The sequence below is a fragment of the Neomonachus schauinslandi genome, chromosome 6 (genome assembly GCF_002201575.2).
Source record: "Neomonachus schauinslandi chromosome 6, ASM220157v2, whole genome shotgun sequence".
Classification (NCBI taxonomy): domain Eukaryota; kingdom Metazoa; phylum Chordata; class Mammalia; order Carnivora; family Phocidae; genus Neomonachus; species Neomonachus schauinslandi.
This window is the reverse complement of record NC_058408.1, coordinates 62201091-62227061: the sequence shown is the minus strand read 5'-3', so window position 1 is coordinate 62227061 and position 25971 is coordinate 62201091. Positions and strand designations below refer to the sequence as shown.

Below are 25971 nucleotides of genomic sequence, written 5' to 3'. Positions count from 1 at the left end.
GGTGCTATTTGTAGAATATTGTGTAATTTATTTACTGTAGTCCTCAAACAGAATTAGGGACAGTTAACATATCTTAGGTGACAACCTTGATGTCTAGCACATTGGATTAAATAAAAAACTGAATCCAAATAGTAGAAGTTCTACTCTTTCAGGCTTGAACCTTTTCCATGCTCGAGAGACTTTCGAAAGGTCTTTGCGTGTGTATCATCCCACCTCCTCCAAAGCCTAATCCCCGTCCATCCGGAGAGGCCACGGGGGCCCGGTGAGAGCAAGGGTTCGGGAACACTAGCCAGGAGGAGGGCCTGAGGTCAGGGCCTCCTCCCGCCCGCAGCCTTGCCTTGCCTTTAGCGCTTCATTGTCCTCCTCAAAGACAATACAACACTTTCAGTGCCCAGTTTTTATTACTTTCAAGCATCTGAGGGCTTAACTGTGTGTAGTAGAAATATTCTCTTAAAGTAAAATAACGATCTGTGTACAGATATCTGATAGACCTCGAAGTCAACTTTGCAATTCCACAAAGTACATTCGTAGGCTCCTCTCAAACACCGCACATTCGAGAAGAAATCCGACACCACAAAGCCAAAGATGCTTTCTTGTCTGTTTTCCTTGTGAACAGAGTGGACAGGATAAACAGTGCTTCCTGGTGTCTCCTGACTGTGCCCAGAGTAGCAGGATGATAAGTAATGGAGTCTTACGAGATGTTGATTAAAAGCATCAGAAGTTAAAGGATGCTCTCTAGCTCACGAAGAGGGAAGGAAACGTGAATGGCAGGAAGAAAGTCTGGTCCTTAATACCCTCTGGCCTAGTTAAAATATGTGCCTTTTTGGTGTGTTTCGTTCATCACTACAAGGTAAAAAGGAAACATTATAATTCAGGTCTTTAAAAAGTTCATTTATTGAAAGTCGTGTGTAACAGCATACAAATGAGCAGATCTAAAAACATCATCACTTCAAGCCATTTCTGGAAACATAGCAGGAGGGCTCCTCATCTGGTGTCAGAGCTGAGCCGCAGGCCGCCCACACACAGTGCCGCCGAGCAGCGGACGGGGCGCCGAGCGAGCGGCCCACTGCCATCCCGGGCGCCGGCCACTGTTCCGGAAGGTCGTGGTGTGCTGTGGCATCTCACGAACAAATCAGATGAATGTAAATATCTCTTTGTAAACCATTTATTTCACTCTGTTTCGTCCAGGTCAGCAATCAGATTGTCGCATGCTGGGTAACTGGAAAAAATGATAATAAAAAGTAAGTTTAAATAGATCTTGTTCTTCCCTGTGATTTGTCTTCTCACTGGCTGAGGTGCCCCTTCTACGTTTATGGAGGAAAATCAACTCTTTTGCTAAAAATGCAGAGATGGTATGTAACCAGACGCATGAAAAGCTTGCACTACTTGACCACGGAACGTGAGGTGAACGACTTTGTTTTAAGGCTTGAACTCTGAAAACCATCTGTACCCCAGAGGCTTGTCTGTCTCTTGAGGAAGGGCAGGCCGATGACAGGGTGTGGCTGGAGAGCCACCACCTTCCTGTCAGGGGAAGGAGACCCCGATCCGCACCAGGGTCTGTTTACTGAAAACCGCTCAGACATTACAGCTGGGGAAGCTAGAACAAAAACAGGATGCAGGCCAAGTGTCCCTGAGACATTCCTAGTGAAATCAAAACGAGCTAAAACCTCCCAAGTTTTTAGTAGCAGACACATTATTATAACATATATAAAGGCATTTTTTTCACATGGAAACCACCTCCCACATGCTGGAAGAGGGATTTGGTGTATCTGGCCTGTTGGCTTTAAACAGGAATAAAGGTTTCAAAACCAGCTCGTGAAAACTGGGTTGAGGGAGTCACAGGTTAGTGGAGTGAGTACACCGTTGACGGCCCTGGCCCACCCGGCTGCTCAGATTAGTTTAACCCATGGCCAGAAGTGGTGCCAGAAACCACTGCAGACAGTTTCATTGCACAAAACAGGGCACCTCCTGTGTACCTACCCGGTACCACGTGGGAAGATGAATAAGACACAATCCTTGACCTCGAGGAGCAGGTGGTCTGGTCTGGCTGGCTGGCTGGCAACCACCTTCCAGAAAGACATGTGGGCCTTTGCCCTCCCCAACGCAGATTTCCTGAGCTAGAATCGGCGGAGGGAGGGGGGCTCCTGTGAGAACCCAGTTTCAGCCACGATTACTTGAGGATTTCCAAGACAGGATAGTGAGCAAAAGATCAGAATTCACGCAAGAGAAATAGGAAAATCAGTCTGTTGCCTCTTTTGAAAGATGCAAAAAGGGATTATTTCCATCTCAGGCTTCTCAGTGTGTGTGACACTGATCATGCCTCTTTAGTGCGCAAGTCTGTAAGTAGAAGGGTCATTAGAATGTCACGTGTGCAGCCGCCACGCTTGGAACGCAGGTGGGGGCTGTACACTGAGTAAGTGAGTGGGATGCGTGTCTCTGAGCACAAGGATAAGCATAAACCATGACAGGCGTATCAAAAAAGAAAAATGTAACTGAACTTCGGGTAGAAGACACACACCCCAATGACGTGTGCACAGAGTAATGGTAAAGACCTGCAGTAGAAAGAAAATATCACAGGAATTCTTTTAAACCAAACTCACGGAAACTGGCATCTCTCCTTATAATGAGTTCATAGTGCCTGTGGGCTCCAGGCCCATCTAGTAACTGATCATCACCTGACCGTTCCCTGGCGGCCCTCAGACGGCTCCCCGGAACCCTCGACCCCCCGCCCCTGTGGGACCCCTTGGGAGCAGCGCAGATGTGAGGTCCCCAATGTGAGCAAACAGGAGCCAGGCCGAATCTCTCTCCCTGGAGCAAATTCCCTGGCACTGTCTCTCCGCTGGTTTGATATTTTATTTGGTTTTGATGCAAAGCCAGTCCTGACTTTAGGATTACAGCCCCAATATTACCGTTCACTGGTCCGGGATCCCCAGTGCCTACGGCTGCCCGCCCCATCCTGTAGACATCTGAGTAATTCACCCCGTGCCCATGTCACTGTTTGGTCTATAAATGCAGCACCCAGTGTTGCCCTCCATTTGCTGGAGCTTTAGTAGAGAACATTCCTCAGTGCTCCCCCCATCCTGCGGCATGTCCAGAGACAGAGAACCCTTAGCTACTGCCCAAATCTCACTCCTCTGCCATCACTTCTTAGGGCTATTTCCAGAAAGTTGGGTCCACCGTCCACACCACAGTGATCATGGTCTGGCTGTGAAGGGGGGGTGAGGACGTGCGTGCCAGTGGGACATTAGCTGGTCTGAACTGGGACTGGAGCCCTCGGCCGCCTCCCCATCCTCTGCCTTCAACCTGTCACCATGGCCCTTGCTGCGGCCTGCTTGGGTGGTGTGGCCACATCTGCCGTGGTCTGGGGCTGCCCTCCCAGCAAGGGGAGGGCCGACGGGGCACCCTGGCAGCTGCTCTTCTGAAATACTGTCCACAGATGACAGACGTGCCCCCCGTCTGCACGCCTGCTGCCGCGACCCCATTTTCTTTGTTCTCGTTTTAAAAACCTAATAGAGCCTTCTCTCCACAAACCCTGACTTTTGTGTTTATTTCTGAAGTTTAACTTGAAATTCAGAGTTTAAAAAATGAGTCTCTCTCGGTGACCTGAATTGTTCCCCAGGCAACCACGCTGTGGGGTCCAGCAGAGCCTTTTCTGCCTCTTTGTTCCCAAGCCCCCGGGCTCCCCACCCCCCACCCCGGGGAATGCCCGGCCTGCCTCGCCCCTGCTCACAGACCGCGCATGCTCAGCCCCACCTGACCCGTGCTTCCACCGGCGCACCTCCACCCAGCCTCTCACTAGTTCCCCCCAAATGCACACCCCCACCCGTCTCGCTCATTTGCACGTTTTCCGTCTCTGTGCGGCCAGGTCAAAAAATGGCCCTGTTCCTTGTGCCTCTGGCAAGAAAGCATCTATTTTTAACCAGAGAAAAGCATCCCGCCCCCACCTCCAACTGGGGCATTCTCAAGCTTGTCCCCAGTGAACAGAGCTCCAGGGAAGCCACCAGTAGCTACTGCCTGGGGGGGCCAGAGCCGGCTGCAGGCCCTGCCCCAGGAGAGAGGCAGATGGACGCTCACCCGTCCAAGCAGCCCGCAGCCCAGGGACTGACCACCTTCTGGAGTTCAGTTCCCTGCCAGTCACTTCCCAGTTCTGTTCACTTCATCTCTGGGCCTTCTTTCTCCTACCTGTACAGAAAGGACACTGAATGATTTATCCAGTGGCCCCTTCACGCCTGCCAACCTGGCCGGCTTCACAGTCACCTTCACCGGAGTCGGGGTTGTGCGGGGGCTCCCTCCTAAAGGGAAGCCGGTTCTCTTTTTAAGGGTTTTTGTTTGGTTTTTGGTTTCGGTTTTGGTTTTGACCAGGACCTGAATGATAGGAAAGCTAAACCACTTCCCCGAAGTGGTACAGAGCTGAGATCTGAGCCCCCGGTGGTGTGACCTCGAAGTCCAGGCTCTCTTGTGCTCTTCTGACCCGCTCAGTTAGAGCACATAAGCCACCAAGTGTGATCTTTGTGGAGCTGAGCAGGAGTCATGGGGAAGGCCGGCCAGCACACACAGGCCACGTGGACTCCTCCAGGTGGTCACCGGTTCGCTCGGAGGAAGGTGCAACATGGCCTTCAGGGGGGCCCGCGACGTGGCAGAAGGCGCAGGGCACACGGCGGGCTGCCTCCGGGTCAGCAGAGTCCCGCCTTGCGCCCCACTAAGTGGCCTACACACTCACTGACCTTCCCAGGAATCCATCCGGCTGTGGGCAGGTGCAAAACGGGCCCAGAGTTCACGATGAGGTCACCAGCACACCCGGCGGTCCTTCTCCCCTAGGGCCTCTGACGACCACTGGTCTGTGCAGACAGAGGTCAAAGCCCCAGGGTCCCTAGACCACAGGGACCACAGGCCTGGCTCCCTGTGTTTGGGCTCCCAAAGCGGGGAGCATCAGGAGAAACCAGAGAAAGGAAAAGCAGAGGCGGGAAAGCCTTCGTTGCAGAATGAAGGCGGGGCGATGCTTCCTTGGCTTTCTGGAAAACAGCAGCTGGAGCTGGACTTGGACCTGTGGCCCGGTGGGCGGGGGGGGGGGGACCACACACGGCCAGGGTCAAAGTGCCCAGGCGCCCCCGGATCTGGCAGCTCCTGCGCCCCGCTCCTCCTCAGAGCTCTGCCGACACCAGGGTCCCACACCTCGTGCAATCCCACGATGTCATCTTCCAGCTTTCTGGAATCCCGCGAGTCCCGCAAACTTCCTCTGCACATGGGCAGGTGTCTGTGTTTTATAGGGACCATGTTTCCATGGTAAATAGATTTTTAAGAATTCCCAAAGGACAGACAGTGTCACCAACAGCACAGAGAGGAGCCTCTGGCTGCCTCATGTTTGAAAGCGTTAAGAATAAAGACAACACTGACATTTGGGGTTGTAATGTGACGGAATCACAGTCTTTTAAAGGCAAGAACCACTTCTCCACACTCCATGCAATATTCAGTGTTTTGTTCACTTGTCTAATTGGATTAAAATATTTAGCTCCCTTTAAAATCTTGATTGTGAATTTATATTGCAAAATGTAACGTCTGACTCAGGAAGCAATAACTGGAGCAAGTGTGTCTGAAGCAACAGAAAATTCGATTTATTTTTCTTCCATGAGTCTCATTCTGAAATTATTCACTCTTGGACAAACTGAACTGTTAAACGGAAGAGCAAGTTTGGCTTCAATGAAGCCGTATGTGCTTTTCAATATTAATTACACACAGGGCCTTCCGTGGGGACAAAAAAAAAAAAAAAAAATACCAACCCACAAAAGTTAAACTGTGCTATTCGAGTTGCTCGGGGAAGTTTCTCTGAGGGTCGCGAGACCCTTATGTTGGAAACACAGCACCAGGGGTCTCGTGTCACTCTTGAAAAACACTCAGGCAGCAGGGAGTTAATGACATTTTAGCTGCATATGTTCAAGTGTATTTAAAAAAATATGCAAGTCACTTTGGTTGACAGTGTCTTGTACACAGTTTTGAAAGAATCAGGGCAAACTTTAACAGAGTCAGTTTTTATTTGAAAAATATTTTCTGGGAATGTATCAGTGTTTATTTTTGAGACTGACAATTCGGGTGAAAATCAGGATAAAAACAAAAAAACAACAATTTGGTTGAAATCAAATTGTTTGTTTTCATCTATTTAGAATTCTTTCCAAAAACTCTTGGTTCAGGAGGAGGCTTTCTAATTTATTTTATTCAGTGTATTTGCTGTTCTATTCAAGCACCATCTGTCCTGCAGGTAGCTAACTTTGGGGAAGCACCCACATGAGGCCGGCGAGGCCCCCAAGGCTCAGGAAGGACCCTCACAAACCTGCGTACATCTCCAGGTCCCATCCGGGGCGAGCGGCAGGCACCCCCCACTCCTCAGCAGGACCCCTGCCCGGTGACCCTCCCTCAAGCGGCCATTTCTGAAGGTGCCCTGCCCCTGGCTTCAGGTCACAAATGGGCCCTGCCTCCCCTTCTCCCCTGTGCCCGGTTCTTTGCTCCTTTCAGCTCTCTTGCCACATCCTTCCGTGTAATGAGACAATGTCCGTGATTTTCCTTATAATCACATGTGGCTGCTGGATCCAAGCACAAGTTTGAATCAAATTAGAAAGTCAGTTCACTGCCAAGAATACGCAAAAGTCACAGGGCCAACTGATTAATCACTGATAAGTCAGTCTCAGGAGAGCTTCCCGACTGTAGAGATGCTTCGTCTGCAGGGACTGGAAGGGCGCCCCTCCCCAGACTGAGCACTGAGGACGGAGCCCTAGGGCCCGGGGGAGAAGGTGGCTATCAAAAGACGCAAATCTGAACCCCGAGTCATTGCCCAATGAGTAGTTCCTCCACAAACCCTCGGGGGTATAAAACCATCCTCTAAATGGACAACTTCTGTTCTTTCCCATCTCTCAGCTGCCATTCTCCCCAAGAAGAGACTGATCTCAGCAGCTGGTGCCACCCTCCTTGGCCAGATGTTAGAGCCCCAGGCGCTGGGTCCCAGACCACTGACCCCCTGCTCCCAGCCACCAGGCCCCACCACCACTCCCCTGAGACCCAGCCAGAGTCTCTGTGCCCACCAAGAAGAGGCGACAGGGCCTGTGCCCAGGGAGGGGCCGTGGGGCCATGTCTGCAGGCAGGCTGGGTGGGGGTCTTCAGGATGACCAGCATAGCCATTTGAGGACATTTTAAAAGCTATTTTCTAGAAGTCCCCCACCCGCAGCATGAGGCAGGAGAGTAACAAAGCCACCGCTTTTAGTCACACGAAGAAAGGCGGCCCCGAAGCCCTGAGCCAGGCCCACTGGCGGCCCGCGGCCTGCACATCAGCAGTGTTGCAGGGAAAGACGGGAATTGTCATGGTTAAAATCGTCACCGTGGCCTACTTACCACTACGACCGGCTCGCTCTGCCAGACTGTTGTGCGGGTTTCAGGATGTAAGCAGAAACGATTGAGAATAAGAAAGCCTTCTGAACAGATGTCAGTTTCCCGTCAGAGGCGGCAGGCCGACCCGAGGCCCGTCATCTGCTCCAGGGCCCAGGGCTCGGGGCCTGGGAGCAAACCAGAGGCCTGGGACTCAGCTTCGGAGCAGCAGCGCAGGCCAGGAGCTCTCCACTCCCTGCTGGGTGTCGGGTGGACAGAGTTTGAGAGTCTGATACAAGCAGTTAAGTCCTTATGCTTAATCCATCCAGGCCGAGAAAACGGAAGCCTTTAGTTAAACGGTTCATCCCTAAACGAGAGATGAACCAGTGTCTCTCCAGGAAAACAGGGAGCGGGGTCAGTCACTCGGGAGCTCGCAGCAGGCTGTGTCCTCCAACATCCCTGCTGGGAGCACACAGCGGCTTTGTTCACCTCAACGGTTGGAAGCTAAACTCACAATTCCAGTTTATTCCATGGCCGAGTAGGTCTAATGCCACACTTGGGTAGAAAGAGCAGGCCTTCGGTTTAGATATTCCGCAGCGAGCTTGCAAAACTGGATTCCTGCCTCTTCTTTGAACACCAGTATTTGCTACTGAAAGCCAACAGTCCCTCTATGAAATGTCTTTTGTCCTGTTCATATTAAAATAACTCCAAATGTACTGTTTGAATCTGAAAGATCCCTTTAGAGATGAGCCAGATGGGCTGGTATCAGATAACTCAGGATGGTCAAAGCATCTCTGTGGCTTCAGGCAAGAGAAGAAAGACCTGCTCATTTTTCTGAGGATTTTTTGAGGTTTTGGTTTTTTTTTTTTAAATGCATTTTATGAAAATTTTGCAATCCATTTGGCAATTATCAAGTTTTTTAAAGCCCTGGAAGAGGTTTCTAAGCATCGATGGTCCATGTTAAGATCTGAATGGCTGCAAGGTAGGCAGATGGGGAGTTAAAAGGGAAACCCTACATGACAATGCTCTGGTCCAGAATCAACAGGAAACTGCCATGTGCTCGGAGCTTGTACAGAAGACACCCCACAAGTCTTATTCTGAAGTGGTTCTTGGCTCCTAGAGCCAAAGGATTCACTCATGCTAGGAGCCCCTGTCCCTCCACTGCGGTGACAGGAGCCTAGTCACCCGCCCAGGGAGCCGGTGGCCCCAACCCTTGGCTGGCTTCACACACAGCTCGCTCGCCCTGCCTCCTGCAGGACCCGTGCAGACAGTTGGGCTGTGGCCCAGGTCGAGTCTGAGCCCTTCGGAGCCTCCAGGGCTCCGAGTCCCTCAGAATTACCCAACCAGCTTATTAAAAATGCCTATTCCTGGCATGTGTGAACAGAGGCCCTGAATCCGTGATCCTCGCAGTTACCTGTCTGCAGGCCTCCCGGACGACCATGGTGGTGTGAGAGGGTCAGTGGCACCAGGGCCACGGTGTACTGGTGGGCCCCCAACCCCAGGCCGTAGTTCAGCGCCTGGCACGGGGGGTGTTCTCTTACTCTATGTGGAAAAATGAGTAGTTCCTGGCGAGGGCTTCAGTGCGCTGAGTGGGAAAATTCCCTCAGAGGAGAGCGGCTCCCCGGTACCCATTCAGCACATTTTGAAAGAAGAATGACAGTTTCCCCCTCTTCTCATTTCCAGAGGCATTTTTCCCATTAATCATTCCAAGCACTCACTGTGTGGGCACCTGGGGGCCATCCTAATACAAGGTCCTAAGACAAGGAGGAGACCGTGGCCAGCCCCTGGACTGCCTCATTATCCTAACACGTTGCTTGATGGAGCAAAAAGTACAGCTCCTCCGACAGGAAGAGAAGCCACTCGGGAAAAAGGTCTCACGCCACCCTGCAGACTCACCTGGATATTCTCCTCCCTCCATTGTCCCTTCTGGTGGCCCCAGGTCTACCCTCAACAGAAGGCTGGGGCTGTGGCATCAGCCTTAGGTGCCATGTATAGTGTCCCTACTTGCTAGCTGTGCAGGCTGTTGGTGCCTCGGTTTCCCTATCTGCAAAGTGGAGACAAGACGCGATCTTTCAGGCTCGTTCAAGGGTAGCAAGAGTTAGTGTGTGCTCTACTGGTAGCGCTGCTGGGCTCAATTACCCGGCAGCTGACTTCGGACAAGACTCCTGCAGTCCACTCACCGTGGCTCCCCCAATTGGCAGCCCCTCTTTTCTCAACCAATTCAAACTGTACACATCCCCCAGGGGCGGTTCAGAGTCTACTTCCCGCAAGAATGCTGCTCACCACTGTAGCCCTCCATGTCCTTCCACGGGCTGCGCCCCTCAGTGTGGCCTGCTGAATCGAGGGTTGCTGTGCATGAACCTTAGCTCCCTCAAGAGGGCAGGCCCATGGCCCTCACATCCGTGCCCCCACTGTGCCCAGCATAATCTTCAGGATCCCCCTGCCAGCTTACGAGCTGCCCAGTGGGATCACTGGGGATTTCACCTGTTCTGACACAGCTCTGAAACAAGGAACGAGAAAAAGCCCCCCACACAGACGCTGCTGTGTTCTCTGGTGGGTAAGCGGGCCCAGAGGACTACCCCGGCCCCCCACCCCTGCGCTGGGTTTGCACAGTACCTGGGATCTCAGACATTCCACCTCTTCTGACAGGCTCTGTCTCTCTAGCAGAAGCTGGTTCTGCTTTTTGAGAAGCTGCACCAGCTGCTGGGCCGTGGCCTGGCTGTGCTTGTCCAGCTGCTTTAGCCTGCAGAGAGATCCACCACAGAGTTAGGGATGGGTCCCGAGACGCGGGGGCAACCAGCTGCAGCGAGCAAGGGGGGCAATGGCCAACTTCAGCCCTTCAATGCGTCCTGCTGCTGTGCGTGTCCAAGGGAAGCCCTGGTTGGTGAACCCGGAGCTGTAAATCCAGGTGACCCTGAGGGGCGAGGTGCTGGCCACCAGTAGGCTCTTGGAACGCAGCACTGATTAAGCTGAATGGAATTGTATCAAATGTGAAAGGGAATCAGGAGCCTTCTCCAGGAGTTGTCAATGAGGAAACACACACAGAGAAGTTGGATAAGGAGAAGCAAAACTGAAACCTTAAACTCACAGAGGTCGAGGATGAGGGGCCTAAATGCCTCCATTGTTCAGCTGGAAACGTCTCTGGCAGGCTGGAGCAGACGGCCCGCCCTGGCTGGGGAAGTGGGTGAGGGACAGCAGAAACACTGAACTAAGGGTTTTCCATTATTAATCACTCAGTCAATCATGAGCTCCGGCATCGCTGACCAGATGTCTTTAAAGATCCTAAATTTGTCATTCTGCTGATGGGTCCTCCTCTCCAGACTTGCTAATTCACTCAAACTATTATCCTCATTTGTCCACAGACGGCTTCCTACAGCACACTCACCCCTGGAAATGTAGGCTTTGGATTAAATTTAGAGTTGCACAGAACCGTTCTGTAAAGAAGTTGGCTGTATCCTGCACCCTTCCTGGCCGGCCAAAAGCACCAATGGTGAAATTAACTTGTATTTTCACAGGGAAAGGATTTTAAAAGCTCAAGATGCTTTTCAAACTCCAGGCTACATGTCCAACACTCACTGAGTCAAAGGCCATGAGGTGATGTGTAGACACTGGTGTCAGGCTGCCCTCCGGTTAAGCCTTCCTGTGGCCGGCCAAGCTTCTCGTGCGCTCCCAGCACAACCAAGCATTGACGAGGGCAGAGACCCGGAACTGGGGGTGGGCGGACTCCTTTCCTAACCCAACAGGGAGGCGGCACCTGCAGACGGGTAAAACTACATTCTGGGAAACCTAATGACACTCTAGTATTGTTCATGCTCTCCCAGATTCTCCTGCCACCTGGAAGCCTGTCCATTTCCGAGACTGCACTGACCGCGGGCCCTGCCCGCCCTTCTCAACCTCGGAAGGATTTTTGTGGGCATCTTTGTTCAAGCCGTCCCCGAAGGCACACTCACGTCCCCACCCCGGTCTCGTCCTCCTCCTCCCGCACTACAGGCTCCCCCTCTTCAAGCACACCCCGGCCTTTTGCTACTTCCTACTGCAGCAAGTGAGAGGAGCCGGCAACCGAGAGCCAGCGGCGGGCGCGCCCAGGCAGCAGGACGCAGGCTCACACAGCCCGCCCTGCCCCCTGCGCGGGAGGCCGCCGTCTGGCCCCGCCCACAGGCCCAAGCCCCGCCCCCTAGCCTCAAGCCTCCGTTGGGTTCTGGAAAAAGCGCAAGGAAGAAGCCAGGGCAGGACTTAGTTCTTCCCTCCTGTGTGTGTGGCTGTTCAGGGCCAGGGTCAGCTGCTTCGGCCCTGACTGGCCTCCCAGTGTCCCAGATCAGGCTGGGGCAGAACCGAACACCACGATGTTCCAACCAAGTGTGAGCGGTTTCCTGCTTCGACATTGCATACACGGTAGTAATGCCCCCTGGCCCCTGTGACCCTGCTTCCGATCCTGGGGAAGCCAGGCACTGCAGCTGTGGGAAGCCCCCTCTGTCCCCACGGCCACCCATCACACTGTCACATGGGGACAAGGTTTTCTGAGAGCAGCCTCAAAACCACCCCCGGGCGTCAGACCAAACGGGAGTTTTCCTGCACCGTCTCCTGGAGGGGCGAGGACATCCCAGGGCGGCCCAGAAGCCCCGCCAGCGGGCTGGGGTGGCGCGGGGCAGGGGCACTCTGCCCGGGCTGACACACCGACAGATGCAGGCAGCCACTGCTCATCTGAGCATCTGCTCTGCTGCCCAGCACTGGAGTGGGCCCGTAGAAGATGCAGAGGTGAGGAGAAGAGCCTTTTTCCTTGAGAAGCAGACAACCTGCTGCTTGGATATTTGAATCAGACGACAAGCATCATCATTAGCAGCTGAGCTCTCTAAACCCTTGGGTGGCTTCCCTCCTCCCCCAATCAAGTCCTGGGTGTGGCGACAGCCCCAGGCTAAGCGCTAGCCAGGTAGTAGCCCACTGGTTTCATGCTGTCTGGAAACAAATGCAACAGAAACACGGGATAAATGGATGACACCATTAAGGCTTAACGGCAACAAGGCGCCAGGAGTGGCCTTTCTCCATGTGGTCCCTTGCCCTGTGCTTTGATCAAATGGGATAACAGTCCTATGGACTGATGGCTTCAGTGTGTGTTTCTGGGCTCCTGGAAAGAGGTGGCTGCCTGATCCAGAGCTATGGGCTGAGCCAAACCCTGCTCTCCTCACAGCACAAAATGCCGGCCCTGGGCCAGCCACACTGGCTTACAGCCAGAAAGGGGGCCAGTTCCTGCCTAGACCCTCCTCCCTTGGAGCCCCCAGGACCTAGGCCAGGCTCTGTTGGCAGCGTTTTGCAAACCGTAGGCTTCAGATGCCGGCGGCGATTACCTGAGAGCACCCAGGCCCCACCCGGAGTGGCTGAATCAAGCTGGGTGCCGTCCTGCAGAAGTACCACCAATGAAGTGAGGAGTAAGGACCTCAGGAGAGCCTTCCTTCCCTGAGGCAGAAGCTCCCGCCAGCTTCACAGTGCGAGCCAACTTGCACACCCCGGGGCAGTCCATCTTGGGGGACTCTTCCCCGTTTAAAAGACATGCTCCCTTCTTGTTCAAGGTCAGCCTCTATTATGTCACTCACGTGCTGCGACAAAGTCAGTCACAAGCTCAGAAAAGGTAAAAAACAACAACAAACCCAAACCCACATTTGTTAAAAGACAGAAACAAAGAAGGAAACCCAGATTTTAGATAAAAGGGACTCGGTTAAGGAAATAAATTTCAATAGCAGCCCTCTTGAGGTGTTTTAGGAATATTGGGAAGACTTTTTTTTTTTTTTAATTAACAAGTTATTTCTTGCAACAGCCGGCCCCAAACACCGCACAACCCTGCTTCTACTCTGTTCTTGGAGGTTTCACTACCATCGGTTAGAAGAGATATCTTGGGGTGTCCTGTGACACAAAAGTCATCTTTTATTTTCCATGCTGCTTATGGCTCTCATGTTTGTCCTTCTAAGTGCTCGCGCTCAGCCAGCCCCAGCTGCAGTTCCAACCACGGAGCGCGGCTAACGTTTACTGAGCCCTGAGCGTAGTCCCCCCGCACGGATTATCGAATTAAAAGGTAGGTGCTAACATCCCATTTTACAGATGAGAAGCTGACGCTGAGAGGTTCAGTGAACTTGCACAAAGCCATACAGGAAGCGCTCGAGCTCGGAGATGTTCTTAACTATTGTTAAGGAATGGTTTGTTCATTGAGTTAATTCAACAAATCAACCGGTCAACCCTTCCTTGGTAAGCACCTCTCATGGGTCAAGTACTATAGGGTAGATACTGGGAATACATCAGGAATTACAACTGGTCCCTGGAGGTGGCGGGGAGGGGGGTGGGGGGGTGGAATTTGGGGGGGTGGGGCTCCCAGCCAATTAAGGAGAGACCAGCTGGAAAAGGGAAAGTTTCAGCACTTGAACTAGACTGAGTGAAAGCAGGGAAACCAGTGGGCACGGGGCAAGCGTGGGGTCCAGGGCGCTGGCGCCTACCCAGGAAACAGACCATGTCCAGAGTGCTGACCACATGCCAGGCACCGTGCTAAGTGCTCACGACCACCCCACAAGGCAGGAACTAGTCTTATCCCCACTTTAAGGATGAGGAAACCCAGGCACAGACAGGATAAGAGCTGGTTCAGGCCACTCAGCCGGTAAGTCAGGATGCGAAAGAAAAATGGGTATTGTCTTTGGGGGGGGTGGGTAGGAGGGGCTCCCCACAGGAGAAGGGGTGCTGCAAAGGCCATGCTGTCCGAGAACCGAGAGCTGGACCAGAGTCCGCAGGCTGCTTACAGCGTCAGTGATGCTGGCCCCAGCAAGCTTGCAGCCAAACCAACAGACGTGGACCTGGTCCTCCAGGCGGTGGTGGTCCCTGCACCGGGAAAGAGAGGATGGGAGGAGGGACAGGCCTGGGGTATTAGTTCTGGAGTCAGGGGGAGGTACCTGTGAGCCGCGCACCCACCGAGCAGGTACACAGCCTGGGGCCTGGGACAGGTCTGTCTGGATGTCCAGCTATGTGGGCTGCACCTGCTGAGAGGTGCGGCCATGAACGCGGGGCAAGATTCACTCAGGAAAGCCTGGCAGAGGTTTTCAAGTTTGTTCAAAATACAGGTGTCCTTGGGGCGCCTGGGTGGCTCAGTCGGTTGAGCGTCGAAACTCTTGGTTTCTGCTCATGTTGTGATGTTGGGGTCCTGGGATCAAGCCCCGAGTTGGGCTCCATGCTCAGCGGGGAGCCTGCCTGTCCCTCTTCCTTTGCTCCTCCCCCTGCTTGGGTGCTCTCTCTCTCTCAAGTAAATAAATAAATAAAATATTTAAAAATCTCTATATAGGCATCCAAGCCCCCTGGAGGCTACCAGCTTTGCACATCTGCTGCAGTGGGCCAGGGCAAGGCCTCGGGGATCAGCCACATTTACAGGCTAGCAGGGGGCCGGGAGCCAGCAAGCCACAGAGACAGATGACTGACCGAGAGGAAGGAGGACAGCCAGGAGAGAAGGACCTGGAGCTTAAGCGAGGAGACGCTTTCCAGGAGGAAGAGGGGGCCTTTGCGTGAGATGCCACTTGGTGCTGGAACAAACCATGGACCGGCTGGCCCCGGCTGCCCGCCCTGTCAGTAGGGAGGTGCGGTGGAAGCCCGCTTATAGGGACGGAAGAGGGGAGACCGTTCTGGAAAGGGGGAGAGGGGCTTGGCTGAGGGCAAGGGAGCGGAGGGGTGCTGAGGATGGAAGGGGCTTGAACCAGTGTGGAGGAGGGAGGGGAACTCCTCGAGGCAAAGGGTGCCAGGCTCCCCCAGGGGGGGGGGGGGGGGCACCTGCAGCAGAGACTGGGGCCCTCACCATCCACCCCAGCCCCGAGGCAAGGGGGCAGGCCAGCCGGGCAAGCAAGGGGAAACCCCTGCTCCGCAGCCTTCCCGTTCTGCCCCAGTTCAGAGGGCACAGGTATTTGTCGAGAAAAGAAGCAAGGTAACGGGGTGGTGGCCAGGGAGCTGCTAGGAAGGGCGGGAGCACTGGCCAGGGGCAGGGGCATGAAGGCCGAGCCGAGGGAGAGCCTTCTCACATGGACAAGGGCACCCTGACTGACCCTTTGGACGATCTCACCCCGTCTTGGCCCTGCAAGGACTCCTGCTCTCCAGCCACCCAGATGCCCCTCTGCTCTCCCATGTATGTTCTCGGCATTGGGGGGTCCCTCCACCTGGAGCGGGACCCCTCCTATTTTCAAGGTTCAGCTCTGAGTGTAAGTGTCAATCTGAGAGCTTGCAATTTCTTGTTCTGTTTGGGTCCCTTGTTTTGAGCCATTTCTTCCCCATGGCACGGAGGAATTAGAGGAGAGACTGGGGCCGCCCTCCCGGGGCCTGCTTTGGAGTCTGTCTGGGCAGCAGGCCCTCCTGCGAGAAGGAGCCCCCAACAGCCTGCGAACCACACACAGCAGGGGAGATCAGGGGAAGCGTCTGATTCCAGAGCTCAATCCCTAACTTGGACCTTCTTACCCAAGGCCTGCGCGCAGCTCATCTCTGGACTGGGCAGCTATTCCGTCCCTCCCAGATGCTCCTGGGACGTACTTGGCATCTGCCCTGTGCACTCGCAGCACCCAGCAGAGCCGCGGCCAGGCCGGCCTAGGGCAGGAGGCCAGCCCTCCCCAGGAGGCAGCTGGTGCGCCTTGCCCTTGAGGGCACCGAGGGCTCAGACAGTCTGTGAGGAAGGGCCCCTGCGGGCCACTGTCTACCCCGGGCTGGGCTCGCCACCCTGACTGCAGGGGCAGGGCCCATTTCCTTAAGGATCTGTGGTTGTGTAACCGCCACCACCGGGCAGGAGTGGGGGGCCTGGCGGGAGGGGCGGGGAGCGGAGAGCAGCTGCAGCTAGGCTGGAGCAGAGCGGTCAGCATGGGCTGGCTGAGGCAAAGGCTCGGGGGGAGGGGGGGCGCGGGGGGGGGGGCGCGGTTACCATGGAAACAAGTGGGCCTGGGTTTCTGAAGCCCACAGATCAGATGTGAGGGGGCTGCTCTGTGCGCTGGGCCTGGACACCGCTCTATTGATCCAACAGCGATCCTCCCTGCCACACCCCGCCGGCATGATCACAACCAGCGTTTTTCTTTTTTTTAAATATGCAAGACTTCAGGATAAGATGGAGCAAGTGGTGCAATAGAAAACAACTTTGTAGAGCTGAGTGGGCTGGGTAAAATATCTTATGCAAAACAGAAGCCCTGCGAGCTGCCGGCTCTGGTCCTATGCTTCAGACACTCATTTGCTGTGAATACTGTGAAAGCAAGTGAGTACATATATTTAAATTTTTTATGTTGTATGTGATACATACAAAATATATGCAGTGTGTAAATAACTTATGGGTATACTAATCAAATGAACACTCATGAGGCTGGTAACAGCAACCAGGGGCCACCGCCCCCGTGGTCATCCCCAGGCCCACCCCCTTCTTCCTCCAGAGGTGGCCAGTATCCCCATAAATACAGGTTTTTTAGATGAGAGGTTTTCGTTTCCCTTACTAATTTCACCCAGCAGCTTCCTACCAACTACTGTGGAGTCTTTCTTTTTTTCTCTTCCTTCCTGTTTTTGTGTTGTTTTGGTTTGGGTTGGGGTGGTGGTCAAATATCCTTCCTCCTAAAATGTTTTCAGACCGGCGCCCCTTCCTTTGGTCATTCTGGCTATAGTAAAAATTTGCCCTCCCCTTGTTAGATAAGTGTTCTCAAACGCTCCGACCCACGATTTCACTGGGACAGGGGGCCTCCTCCTGGAAATGAAGAATGGTTTTCAACCAACATATGGATTTAAAGGGTGCAAATATCTGACCATAAAAGATGCACTCACTTCTCTACTATTCCCAGCGAGTAGTAAGCATTTTACATTTGCTAACTCATTTAACCCTCCTAACAGTACCAAAAGGTAGGTATCGTTTCTTGCTTGAGAAAAGCCAGGCACAGAAGTTAGTCATCTGTCTAAGCTCAGACAACTCCAGGATGACCATGGCACGAATGACATGCTCCTCACTCTGTGTCTGTCTCTCATGGGTGGGACCACCTCCAGTCACCTCCTCCCTCACCCTTCCAATCCACAGGGCTCAGACTCCTGGCTCTGAAGACTGGCCCCTCAACTCTCCCGATCTTTCTGCAGCCCACCATCCCAGCAGTCCCACTGTGCTCCCATCCACTTACTATCATCGTGGCTTGTCTGCCACTCCCACTGAACTCACTCGGGTTCCCCAAGGACAGGAACGGGGTCTCGTTCAGCTCTCCATCTGCAGCACTTAGCGAGGTGCTGGATAAACGCATCAGAATGAACGAACTACTTACCAATGGATACTGTTTATACAAAAGAGAAGACCTGTGATTTCATCTATAGTATCAGTATGCTTTCATATGTGATAACTTCGAAAGAGCATAACATACATTAAATGACTTGAAATATGCTACTGAAATTCACCACTAACTTAAAAGAATCCTCCAACAGACGAGTGACTGCTGCACTTGGACGTGGAGACATGACTTCAAACTCCCACCACGAACTACCTATTCTCCTCGGGCAGGAGGCTAGATCTCCGTCAACCTCACACTCTCCATTTCTAGAACTGAGAAGAGAATACCTCCAGACCTCCTGAATCAGCAGCTCTGGGGTGGGGCCCAGCAGTATACGTTTTCATAGGACCCCTGGGTGATGCTCATACCTTCTCGGGTGTGGGAACTACTGGCAGGCAGTAATTCCCAGTATTACTCCCGCATGCAAAATGAGTTCTCATGGAGAATAATTGTTTTTTCCATGGCTCCAACTTTGATCCTCGAACAGCCAACTGTCCAAATGGAAACTGTCGTAGTCTACTCCCAAGCTTGGATGTCAGTCAGGAGAAGTTAAGCAAAGCACGTGATCACGTTGAGTTTCCTCCCACGTGAAATGAGAGAATAAGCTAGAACAGGGGTCAGCAAACATCACACCCCAGGGCCCATCTGCTGCCTGTTTTTGTATAGTCTGCCACTTAAGGGTGGTTTTTACATTTTTAAATGACTAATTTAAAAAATCCCAGGAAAAATAACGTTTTGCGATGCGAAAATTCTATGTAATGTTGACGACTTGACCCTTTAGAGAGAAAGTTTGCCAGCCGCTGGGCTCGGGGATGACAGAGTCATGATCCCACAGCACCGGGACTCTACACAGCCTCGCTGTGTCCGCATCTTCAAACCCTGCAGGCAGCTCTGGTCCTAACAACACCCATTGCCCAAGTTCAAGCTTGAAAACCCAATCACCCTCCTCAGTGCGCTAGGTAATGAACTGTGGTGAATAAGCCATCTTCATGCAAAGCTGTACACTTGGTTCCAATACTTGAAAATCGCTTGCCACAAGTTCCATAATTCTGTCTCATTAACGTGACTGCACAGAGTCAGCGAGAAGAAGCCAAGCGGCGAGGAGTCTGGAACATATTTTAGCTGCTGGTCACCCTCACTTAGAACATGAAGGCAGTTTCGATGGCTGCTTTGCCATTCAAACTTCCTTTGCTCAAATCCACCCTGTTCTACAGTGATTGTAACAGAGTCGTTCATTCTAAAGGTCCTGCAATTCTGGGGAGAGTTTACATTGCCAGCCAAGGGAATTTATGCTCCTGTGGCGCCCCTTTAGTTTTTCACGCCCTCAAATTTGCAGTCAGCCTTGGCTCCTTGTGGAAGTGGAACCGGGGTCTGTGTAGGGGCAGCGAGTGGGGGAAAGCCCCTGCTCTTCTCTTCAGAAGGATCAGGCCATTTGAGAGCTGAGAGGCACTTAGGGGTCATTCAGTCCAGCCCCTGACGGTGAACCCACGGTCACACAGCCTGTGTGTAGTAAATCTGGGACCAAAACCCATGTCTCTTGACTCCAAACCCAGTGCTCTTGGGAGCATTTCTAAATCCTTTCGAAAAAGGCCTGACTTCTATTCCATACTACAAAAAATACAGATTTTAGGTAAGGACCTTGAGAAAGGTGACCCACTCTCTGAGGCCTGGGGATGGGGGAGCCCCTTGGCCAGCACGCTGCCACCTGGCTCGGGGGAGGGAGCCAGTTTGGGCTTTGCTTTTCGTTCGTTTTTACACTTCCACGCTATTGCCGATATAGAGTTTCGGGACCATGAGACACTGCTGCACTGATGGCTATAAGAATTTCTAAACACAGCGGCGCCTGGCGGGGCTCAGCCAGTTAAGCATCTGCCTTCGGCTCAGGTCATGATCCCAGGGTCCTGGCATCGAGCCCCGTGTCGGGCTCCCAGCTCAGCGGGAAGCCTGCTTCTCCCTCTCCCTGTGCCCCTCTGCCTTGCTTGTGCTCACGCTCTCTCTCAAAATCTTAAAAAAATAATAATAATTTCTAAACACTGTTTCTGTTTTTATCTCGTCACCAACCAGTTTGTGGACTCTTCAGCCTAGACACCACACTGACTAGTCCAGACTGGTGTGGGCATGAAGGATGCACAAACGGGAGGCCCAGAGCTCCGGAGACCCATGTGGGAAGCTTGCTGCCGGCCGGCTCACCGTGTCCCTGAAGCCTTGGACACTGTCACCCTGTCTCTCTCACAGACCAACTGCTGAAAACAGAGCTTCCCCTGGAAATGAGCCTCAGCTTCCCCACAGAACACCGAGAACATCTGCTGCATCACTGCCTTGTCACCCCAAAGAGCAAGTGCTATGTGACACGGGCCGAGCCTGTGATCCCCTTGGAGGGCCTGGCAGGAAGAAGGGATCCTGCACCATGAAACAGCAGGGGCCAGAGCTGATGCATCAAGAATCTTAGCCTCTAAAGAACACAGGGGATTCCTTGCTTTAAGCCTCAGTCACCTTTTGCCAGCTCTTTTTAAAGCAGAAGCAGTGAGGGAGAGCCCAGCTCCACTGGGCAAAATGAAATGGGACAGAAGACTGAAAACGGTTGAAAATCCCAATGTTTGCGGAGTAAAATCCAGGCTGCATCTGGCTCATGGCCATTTAGAAGCCCTAGCAGAAAAAGCCAGACTGCCTCTCATATCATTCCTTACCTAAACCTAAATATTAGGCATCCTCTTTTTAAAAACTGTTTATTTGGAAATAATATCATGCTTATGAAAAGTTGCAAGAATAGTACAAAGAATCCCACATATCCTTTATCCAAATTCACCTACTGTTATCATTTAAACTCATTTATTATTCTGCTCTCTCTCCCCCTATACACACACACACACACACACACACACACACACACACACACACGTATATTTTTTATTGCTTTCGGAGCCATCTGACAGCAAATCCCATGAACTTAGACCTCACTGTACGTCCTAATGATAAAGACACTCCCATAGACCATAGTATATTATCAACTGCAGTAACCACAACAGGGATATAATACCCTTATCTAACCTATTGATTTCTAATTTTGTCAACTGATCCCAAAATGTGCCTTTTCCTCTTTCACCGAAAAGATCCTTTGCACTTAGATACCATGTCTATTTAGTACCCTCTATCTGGCACAATTAAAAGATCAGTTTTATTTTGATGAATACGATTTGTAATGCAATCAAAGTGTCTTAAAAGCAGGCGTGGAACTATCAGAACGCATGAGGCTCCTGCCCAGTTGCCCTCTTGAGTTTTTTTTTAAAGATTTTATTTATTTGAGGAGGGGGAGGAGCAGAGGGGGAGGGAATGAGAAGCTCAAGCAGATGCTGCGCTGAGCACGGAGCCCAGTGCAGTCCTCGATCCCATGACTGCGAGATCATGACCCGAGCAGAAACCAAGAGTCAGACGCTTAACAGACTGGGCCACCCAGGTGCCCCCAACCCTCTGGAGTTTCCCCAGCAGTGTGGTGTTTGCATGAGGATTCCTTTCCAGCGAGGTCCCCCTGGTGCTCCCAGACGCTCAGTCCTCTGGGAGTGGTCCTGGACTTAGCAGGTTCACACTGTCCTGAGCTTGTCTCTGTTTCCTTCACGTTTGACCATCCTTGAGATGGGCGAATTGGTCACAGAGGTGTGATGGAGTAAGAGCGAGCCCACGGCCGCTAAGTAACCAGATCCAATCACTAGGGTACGTTGATTGGCACACATCTTAATTACGTTTTAATGCAAGTAATTTGATAAGTACTCCTGGCCATCCACTATGGAACTGTCAGTGCTGAAAGCTTTTTATTTAGCTCCTCTTCCTTCTAGAGTCTATACCCAGGCAGCCTCCCCGCTGACCCTTGTCAAAGAACCCCATCTGCTGGTTGCCACGGTAACTGAAGGCGACCAATTGAGCTGAACAGAGTGACTCAGAAATAAAATCTGCAGCCAAAGGAATTCTGCTAAGAGTAATAAATCATTTAGTAAAAGGGGGTCCTCCACACAGTGATGAGTGTTGGGATAATGTGGCGGCAGAAGTCTTCCAGCTCAAAGGGCCGGCGGAGACGGGCTGGAGAGCTCGTCTGCTTTCCGGTGGGCTTGGGCAGCAGAAGGAAGAGTCCAATCCTGCCCGGTTGCATGCTATGGTGGGGGAGAAAGAACCAATTCCATCCACGGTTTAATGTTTGGGCTATGAAATGATGAATTTTAAAAGTGGCAAGAGAACCAGTCTAGGCTTCCAACACTCCTTCCTCTATTTTTTTAAAAAGAGGACCAGTAGAGAAAATGCCCCAAGTTGCTCAGGAAACCGCTGTGGCCCTGAGGAAGGGGGCAGGGAGAACGAATTTAAGATTGCTCTGGAATAAGGAAGGCTACCACCGCCTCCCTGTCATCAATCAACTCTTAGGTGCTCCAAGCAGAAGCCAGCTATGTGTCCAAGGCGTGCAGTCCTTGAGATAGCAGGGGAGACAGGGTTCAAATCAGGGTCCTGGGAGCATCCCCACGGGATGGTCGCAAAGAGGGTCAGGGGTTTTCTCTGTATGGCAGTTGGGTGGGTGTTCCTAACCAGCAAAATAAGTAGCCTTCCTAAATTAAGATTTCCTGAATGAGAGGAACAGAAAAGAAAGGGAAGGAGGAGACTTCCTGGGGGCTCAGGCCCTGACCCCACAGCCACCCTCTGTCATGGCCCCCTAGTGAGCTCCTGCTGGCTAGACTAGGAATCCCTTGTGGGCAGCAGTGCCCAGGCTTTAAGAAGAAGAACCCCCAGGTATGCTAAATCGTCCATACAGCAATCAATCTCTATAGGCCAGTTCCCTGGTGGTGGTGATCGGGTAGCAGTGGGAACCACCAATTGCGGCAGGAGGTAAGGGGCTAGAGGACAGGCAGCGGGGCCTGTGTTGGGGGACGGTGGTGGGAGGTTGGGGACAGCCTTACCCTGCCAGTGCCTCTCCCCACGGGCTGCAAACCGGCATTTTAAGAGGTGTAGGTGTGGAATACGGACATCCTCCCGACCCCTGACTCTCAGGGCAATGGGAGGACCCTGCAACTAAATCATCCCCAGGGATAATTTCCTGCTTTAGAAAAGAGCAACTGCCAAACAGAAGGTAGTAGTTGTCATATGTATACCCACCCGCCCTCCAAATCCTAGAGGCTGCCAAAGAGAGGCTTCATCTGAGAGTTGTAGCGAAATCCCCTGGACCGAGTCGGGAGCGCCCAGGAGCTCGCAGCCCGCCTCCCACCGCGCGCTGGCCACTTCCGAGCGCGCCCGCCGCGCACCTGCACCTGCACCTGCTCTCGGGCCGCCTCCGAGTGCGCCCAGGGCCAAAGGCCGCCCCTCCTGCAGGGGGCGTCGGGGCGGGGGGGGCGCCCGGCTCTCCGGGCCGCGCGGCCGCCGGCTCCCCGCCCGCCCCCGACCTCCGGGCTGCGGCCGGCGGGAGGGGGCCGGGGCGGTGCCCGCACCTGCTGCGGGGCCCGGGCGGCTCCGCGGGGCGCGCGGGGCTCTGCGCTTTGGCGGAAGGAGAGGATTAAGCCGACGTGGCGGTCGAGAAAGGAGATGGGCGGAAGCCTCATTAACTGCAAGCTCACGTCCCCATTTCTTTCCCCTGAGCAGCAGTGTGAACAAAGTTTGGTTTCCTTGGGACGGGAAAGGTGCTGCGTGACTGTCTTTGCTTTTCTTACCTTTTAAGTCCTTATTCATGAACCAAACACTAATCGTTTGTTGGTGATCGTGGAGGACTCAGATTTGAACAGGAAAAACATCTTGGCCAATAGGCCAAAGAAATACTACAGCCCGCTTTAATTTCTGTTGGTGATTAAGCTGCTCCTGTCACTTAATTGAAAGTGCCACACACATCTGAAGAACTCAAGGAAATGAAAAGTTAAAAGGTACTGGGAATGACACTGCTTTATCCGCCCTCCGGTTATTGTCCAATAACCCAACTGTGTTTTAAGATCTGTCCTAAAATGTGCCCTGAGAAACAGGACTTTCTGATTCCGTAGAGATAATTTAAGCGAGTGCTGCTCTGACACAGTTGTTCTTACTTAAATTCCCTCTGCATCCTTACAAAGTTACCCTCAGTTTCACTTCTAAATAGTACTTCCCATTGCTTTGTCTGCACTCATTCTCTCGGATTCTCGTCCATATTTCAATTCCCAGATACTCTTGAACTTTTGCACACGCTGCCAGTTTGAGCCTGCACAGAATAATCAGTATATTAATTCCACTCGGAGAGAGTGGGGTTTTTCTAACACAATCTGCGCAACCTGAACTCTTTCCTTCAGAAACACTTTGCCTTTAAAAAGAAACTCCCAGCATGAACCTCATAAGAAGCGACATGTAACAGACAGTGCATGTGGCGCTGGGCATGCAGCTCAGAATTAAAAGAGAATTTTTTACTTTGTTTCTTCGGTGCCATGTGCATAATGTACATGTGGACGAAACTGACATCAGACATTTAAAGCAAAACGGGTTGGGGGAGGGGGTGTGACGGTGGCGGGAAAGAAAATGTGTTGATAAAAACAGTAACTTCTGTTAATCTACATTTTTCAGTTACTGTCTTAATTAAGAATGTTAGGAAATATGTTGCAGTTTAATTGCATTGTTTCAAGAAATTCTAATGCTGACAAATTTGGGCCCATGTACACTTGGATGGTGAAAGGGATTAAAGTGGTAATTTCCTCCAATTGGTAGATAACAATTAGAATTACACTTCCCCCTCTGCGCCCCTCCTTCCTCGCCCCAGATCCTACATTCAGAAGACAAAGTAAGAACAGCCTAACACTTAAGGTGTTCAGCGTGAAATGAGCTGGGGGCGGGGTGGGGGGGGCACACAAAGGAATGTGTTTTTTAACCTGTATACATGAGATAGGAATGATTTTTTTAATACAAAGTATTCACAGAAATGAAATAGCACTTTATCCGAAATTTCTGGGTGACATGGGTATCCTTGCAGAAAATATTTATGAAAGAAATCGGTAACGATCTCCAAGTGATTCTCAGATGACCCCGTGTCAGACAGGAAAAATCATCTGCCTCAGCCGCAAGTACACAAAAACGATGACAATGTGAAGACAGGTTCAGATTTCTAGATGCTGTGCCCTTTCCTCCCACTGGAGCCCAGTCCCACATGCTCTAGGTTGCCTTTTTTTTTGCGGGGGGGAGGAAGCCTTTGCATCATTACACAGCAAAATAAACTACACTGTATTTTCACTGCTCAAAGTACCTTTGATAGAAGTTGCAGTAAACAAGGTAGCTTCCTATTTCCCACAGTTGACCAGAGCTTACACTTTTGTAACCTCTTACTCGCTCCCATTCTCTGGGGCCTGTCCATTTGGGCTCCCCACCTCTCATCAGGGAGGTGGCGGCTCAAACCACGGAGGAGGTGTTCTGGTCCAGTGCTCTCTGCTCCCCAGGTGTGCGGTGCAAACCAAGCACCGACCAGGGACTCCCACCGACCCGTCCGGCTAGGTCATCAAACTGGTTTGATCATCTGGCCAGAAAAATCAACCAGTTCTTTTACTGAATCAGCTACTCATTGCACCTTCCGGGAACCACAATGTATGATACCCCATGGCGCCCCGGAGTCGGTCATCCATCCCACTGAGGGGCAGACCCAACTTCCAGCAGCTAGACATGCTGCACTGTATATGCAGAGGCTCTGAAATGACAACAAAATAAGATCTGTTGGCCCTAGAATGCAGCTGAAATGTCCAAAGGGCTTGGCCAAGAGAACAACTCCAAAGATGTGCTCTCTCTGGGAGGTCTCTGGGCTCCTTCTGCTTCCATCTCTCAAAACAAGAAGGGACAGAGAACTTGACCACAGATAAAATCCTGCCAGAACCCAGTGTGTCAACTCTTAAACTTACATTTACACTTTGTATCGGGGAGTAGAGTCCTGAGGTCAGTGAAAGTGCTCAGTAAATGGCATGTGTCACCGAAAAGTCCAAAGAATCCACTGCTGTGGAATTCGTACAATCTTTTTAAAATGTCACATGCGAGATCCAAAATAGTGAAGGGACAATCTCTTAGGTGCTCAGTCCCTGGGACCACGTAAAACTCTGAGCTGACCCCACTAAGGAATGAAAGAGTTTCCATCTCTTGGGGTTTCTGGAAATTCTGGTGGGGAGGACACATGTCCTCCTAGCCCAGCCACTTCCTGGGGGAAAGGCCTCTGTCAGGAGGTGCTGGAGGCTGGGGGCGCTGCGCCGGGGGCCCCCGCAGAGGGAGCAGGAGCCTCATTAATTCCCAGGTCGGAGAGAGACGAGAGTTCAGGCAGACATCCAGGCGGGGAGAGCCGGGGCATTGTTCGAAGTTGCAAAGTTCTGAGTCAGTTCTGGGA

At 52.3% G+C, this 25971-nt stretch overlaps 1 protein-coding gene across 1 annotated transcript in view; it reads right to left on the bottom strand.

Annotated features, from left to right (window-relative positions):
• Positions 1 to 1189: 1189 nt before the first annotated feature.
• Positions 1190 to 25971, bottom strand: part of SDCCAG8 (SHH signaling and ciliogenesis regulator SDCCAG8) — a 234050-nt gene continuing 209268 nt past the window's right edge. Inside the window, exons 17-18 of the mRNA XM_021682699.2 lie at positions 9967 to 10093; positions 1190 to 1219 (exon numbers count right to left, since the gene is read on the bottom strand). Coding sequence (XP_021538374.2) covers positions 1190 to 1219; positions 9967 to 10093 — 157 coding nt within the window. The remainder of the gene's footprint in view (positions 1220 to 9966; positions 10094 to 25971) is intronic.